The following is a 5,000-nucleotide window of genomic DNA, read 5'->3' as shown; positions in this document are numbered from 1 at the left end:
TTCGTTTGTTCGTCAGAGCGATTTAAAGTTTGGTCAGTTACTGCTCCGCTAGACAAAGCGTCTAATTCCTTGGCGCAGTTAGTATCCTGTGGATTATCATCTTGTCTTAATTCCTTTGTTTCGGACGCATCTCTCTTTATAAAGTTGAAATCCGAATCTCGTGTTCCCTCTGAGCTACTTGACGGCAGAGCTCCTTCAAGTTGTGGCTCCTTAAGAACACAACTATCTCCTGGTTGTAAATTCAGTTTTTCGGGAAATTCTACAAAAACCTCGTCAGAATGGGAAGGTAAGCTTTGAAATTTTTTTGGTGAAAAACAATTTGCGTTACTCACCATATCCTTCTCTTCAAAGAACGGTTCACCTTTCCCAGGTGTTGGCTTGTAAAGACGATTTACGCTCCCATCAATTGAGTATAGCTCATCAGCCGAATTAGGCTGTTCTGGGTACCTTCCGTCTGCAAATTCTCCCGTTTCCGCCTCACGCCGTTGCAGAGAGTGAACAGAAGTGTTTCCGTCTAGGATGCCGTTGATCGATACGTCACAACCAGTTCCTTCCTTCACTAGTACCCTCTTGTCGTCTTTAGGCAACAAATCATCATACACGTTTCCTGGGGTATTTTGGAGCTTTTTTGTTCTATCCGGCAACTTCTCGGCCTTAGGGATTTCAATTATAGAATCTTGGTTTCCGGAAGAGTTAGTTGTCAAAGTTCCCACGTTCTGCATCATGTCGTAATCATTCTGTACTCTGTTGGACAGCTTCTTTGGCACTGCAAGTAAGAAATCAAATGAAATTAGGGCGTAAGGAAAACATTACGAATAAAAAAACCAAACAAATTGTAGGGTTCAGTTCACGCGTAGAACTTTAAGAACCATAAGACCGGAACTTGTGCAGAAACTCCTTCCCACGCCTTTATCCTCACCACCTCCAGACAAAGACACCAATCATGACTTACAATATTGTCTTCACTTCTTGGATCGGCCTATTAGGGATTTAAAGATATCTACGACGGTGACGTCAACGAAAACGTCACCTCAAAACATAACTTTGCATTTTTCCATCTCGTTCACGTCGAAGATGCGGGCGAAGTATCCTCGAAAAATAAATTGGCAAAAACAAGTTCAGAGAAAAAAAATGAAATGAACGGTTCGTATTTGAAAGCTCACGTTGTCATTAAGGACGGTGCTTACTATTGTTATTGCGCATAGCCTCTACGCATCTCTCCGGTTCTTATTAAAGGGGCACTGCCATGAGCTGCGCATGCTCGAGTTTGTTTGCTCTCGAGCCCACGGAAAATTCTAACCGCCATCATGGATTCACGGGTGATTCTCTAATATTCGCCAGAGTTTCTTCTTTGTCCACCATGGCCTTCCCCAGGGGACACCATTTTGAATTTTTCGATTTAACTTGAAAAACCTTAACCTAACACTTTTCAAGTTTTCACGAGACGCTAGCGCATGCGCTTCTCGTGACAGTTTCCCTTTATTAAGGGATATTTTTGCGCGGCTCAAAACTATGCGAAAAAAGCAGAACATAACAAGTGCTCTTGGTATCCAAAAAGAAAATTGGGGGTAACCATGCATTTTTCAGAGCTAATTAAGCTTCAATTTGGAGGAGAATGCCATACATTGCTTTGTATTGTAAAGCTTTTTACAAATATTGTTCATTAATTATCTTCAAAAAATGCGTGGTTACCCCCAATTGTCTTTTTGGATTTTAGTAACACTTGTTCAGGTCTGCTTTTCCCGCATATTCAGTAAACGACGCAAAAACAACTTTGAATTAGTAGGCACCGCCCTTGAAGCCTCAAATTTGGTGTTTTCACGTTACTCAACTTGCTGTGCAGAATATCGCAAAAATATGCGCTAAAATGCACGCCGCACGTGCAGCACCATGATTGCTCCTCTCTTAACCAATGATATTGTCTTGTGGCGTTCTCGTCGACGACTGCGTCGTGAATCTTCAAGTCTTATTGTGTGCTATGTAAAGTTAATCACAAGACGCCCAAGAAACGAGACTTTTGGGCATTAACTTCCTTTGCCTGAAGTCTACCTAACTACACCATAACACATTTTCCTTTTCCCCTCGGAATGAAATTGGCCGAATGAGTTATGAAAGTTTAGAATAATGACAATCATTTGCTCTTCGAATAAGTTAGTGAAAGACATGAATCTATTTTCAAGATGACGTCCCAAACTGCTTGGCTTTCCTTGATTCTAAACTTTTGCGTTGTGAAGTTTGAAATGTCCCCTGAGAAACAAGGAGACCCTGTCATATTCGGTACAGCATAATGAAGCAGAAATACCAATAAACACAACGTTCCCTTTTAATCGTACGCTTTAATACTTACATTCTCGCTCAGCGGTCTATTTATGTACTTCATTTTATTACAGACCCATGCCGCTCAAAAACTAGTGAAAATGATTGCTACTTTTGCTAACTATCAAAGCGAATCAACAAGCGGAATTTCAAGACATACGTTTACTTTGAAGAGAATGATCTGAGCAACGAAAAAACTGGAGTTTGATTCCATTTCATTACAAGAAATCTCTGGGATATGACTAAAAAGGGAGGTAGCAGTGACGGTGATAGTGGAGTGGTGAAAGCACTCGCCTCCCACCAATGTGGCCCGCGTTCGATTCCCAGACTCGGCCTCATAAGTGGGTTGAATTTGTTAGTTCTCTACTCTGCTCCGAAAGGTTTTTCTCCGGGTAATCTTTTTTTTTCCCTCAATCCAAAAAAAAAAACATTTGATTTGATTTGAGTTAAAATTGATTTGATTTCTATGAACAATTAGTACCCCAGAACAAGAAGACTTGACACTTGAATAAAGTTCATAATTACAATTAATTAAAAGAAAAAGAATATTAATTAAATTGAACTAAATTATTCAAATTAATTATTTAAATTAATTCATTTAAATTAACTAATTAATTAATCAATTAAAGAAAATAATAAGCTGACGTTTAGTTTTTAATAAATAACACAACAGTGGAAACCCCAAGACAAAAAGAAGACGCTCACTCCAAACGAAGACGACAAATGAGAAATCATAGCCTTTTACAATAGCAACGCACCGTTTTCAAGTTGTTTGCCTGCGAATTTAGCTTGAGATTTTGGAGAAGCTTTGCTCTTTGGATTTGATGACACAGCGGCAGAACTACTTTTCTCGCGCATCCGTTTTATTGCATCATTAATCTGTTGAGTCATAAATAAATCAGTAAGTAAAGAAATAGATAGATGACTGAATTATTAAATAAATACCTTTATTAATAATCAGAAAATAGCAGAAAACGTTCTTAGCCGAAACGCAAATATCCATCTGCAGAAGAATATAAAAGCAACAACAATGAACTGATCGCATGAAACTAGTTCTTCAAATAGAGGCCACTGTATACTTGTGCGTTCCTAATTGTTTCCGACAAATGAGAGGCTTGAGAGATTTCTATCAAAATATGCATTACGATCGCGCTTATATATTTTGCATTTAATTTTTTTCGCACTTAAAATTGGCCAGCCAACAAGGAGAATCATGATGAAAGTTGCAATACGTTTAAACGAAAACCAAGTAGCTTCTAGCGAATTAGGGTTCCAGAAAAAGAAAGAGGTCTGCATCTGTTCCAACAGTTTAACTCTCTACTTACAGAATTGTACAACGGAATAGGTAAAGCCCACCGCACACGCGAGGAAAGAGCTATGAAAAAACGCATTGCGAGAGGGACAGAAACAGTTCCACGAGTGTGCGGGCAAGTTTTGGTAAAAAAAAAGCCTAAAAACGCTCCCTATGCCGCGAGAAATATGTCGAACAGGATAAATATTACTCAAAGCCAATTTCCTAGCACTAATTAAACGATGCATATGACAGCAGATTACCATTATACCTCCCAAACAAGCACAGATTGTTACAGACAAAACAGGAAACAATATTTGATCAATATTTACAATACATACATACATACATACATACATACATACATACATACATTTACAAGTGCAGCTGAGAAGCTGAACCAGGGACTACCTGGAACAAATTCAACGAGTGGTCAGAAGGTGTCTTAAACCTGGGATCCCTGGACCTTAAGACAAGCGCCCTGACCACTGGGTCACACTGCCTCCTGTTAAACGGCAAGCAGCAGAGTTTGGTTTCTTACCTGTTTATTTAGCAAGCAATGGAAAATAAAGATCATAAGCCCCTGCAGAGAATTGGCGATAACAAAAATGTACTTGAAAGCGATAGTAGCTGAATTGAAGGAAAGGAGTCCGAAAAGCCACGTGATTCCAAGCAAAGGAAGAATGACCGCGGAGGCCTTGACACCAGCTTTGACTTTCTCTATCTGTGTCTTGTTTTGAACGTGTCTCGTCCCCATCATTTGACGAATAACTAAGACGAATACCACGATATTTACCTATGGAAGGAACAGTTCACAATCTATTAACTGTCTGGGATTTATATCTTAGATGGGATGGCAAATTCTTCGAGATGAGACCTTTAAACTTGAGCTACATCTAGTTTCTACAAAACTTGAAGGGGAAAAATACATTATGATCGAATGAATCAACGAATTGCTGAATCAACTTATGAACGAATGAATAACTGACTGGATGAATGAATAAAATGTATCTATGAAAGAACGAAAGAGTGAATAATGAGTGAATGTTTTACTGACTCACTGAGCGCTGGCTGAGACTGAGTGAATAAACGAATGATTGATTTGAATGAACGGAACCCATTTAAGCCTGGTCCTCGTTGGCAAAGTAAGGATAAGCATAAAAAGATTCTTACTACGTTAAGGACACCTACGTTGCAAGCTCAGGATAATGCTAATGCGCAGATCGTCTTTTGTGGCCATTCCCTTTCGTCCCAGCACACATTTAATCGAATTGGCTCAAAGTCTTATGCTCATACCAACCGTCTGTGTCCACACTTGAAACAGCAGCGGCATGAGCATAACGCATACGATTCTCGGTTTTCACATGACGTCACAGCCGCCATGTTTGTGCCC

General features: G+C 39.5%; 1 protein-coding gene across 2 annotated transcripts in view; it reads right to left on the bottom strand.

The window, feature by feature from the left end:
* LOC137975575 (uncharacterized) overlaps positions 1-5,000 on the bottom strand; it is a 78,885-nt gene that overhangs the window by 10,685 nt on the left and 63,200 nt on the right. For both annotated transcript variants that reach the window (XM_068822693.1, XM_068822691.1), the window contains exons 29-31: positions 4,149-4,403; positions 3,075-3,195; positions 333-766 (exon numbers count right to left, since the gene is read on the bottom strand). In XM_068822693.1, coding sequence (XP_068678794.1) covers positions 333-766; positions 3,075-3,195; positions 4,149-4,403 — 810 coding nt within the window. The remainder of the gene's footprint in view (positions 1-332; positions 767-3,074; positions 3,196-4,148; positions 4,404-5,000) is intronic.

Source organism: Montipora foliosa, chromosome 11, assembly GCF_036669935.1.
Source record: "Montipora foliosa isolate CH-2021 chromosome 11, ASM3666993v2, whole genome shotgun sequence".
NCBI lineage: Eukaryota > Metazoa > Cnidaria > Anthozoa > Scleractinia > Acroporidae > Montipora > Montipora foliosa.
The sequence above is the reverse complement of the archived record's forward strand: the minus strand, read 5'-3'. Positions and strand labels throughout refer to the sequence as shown.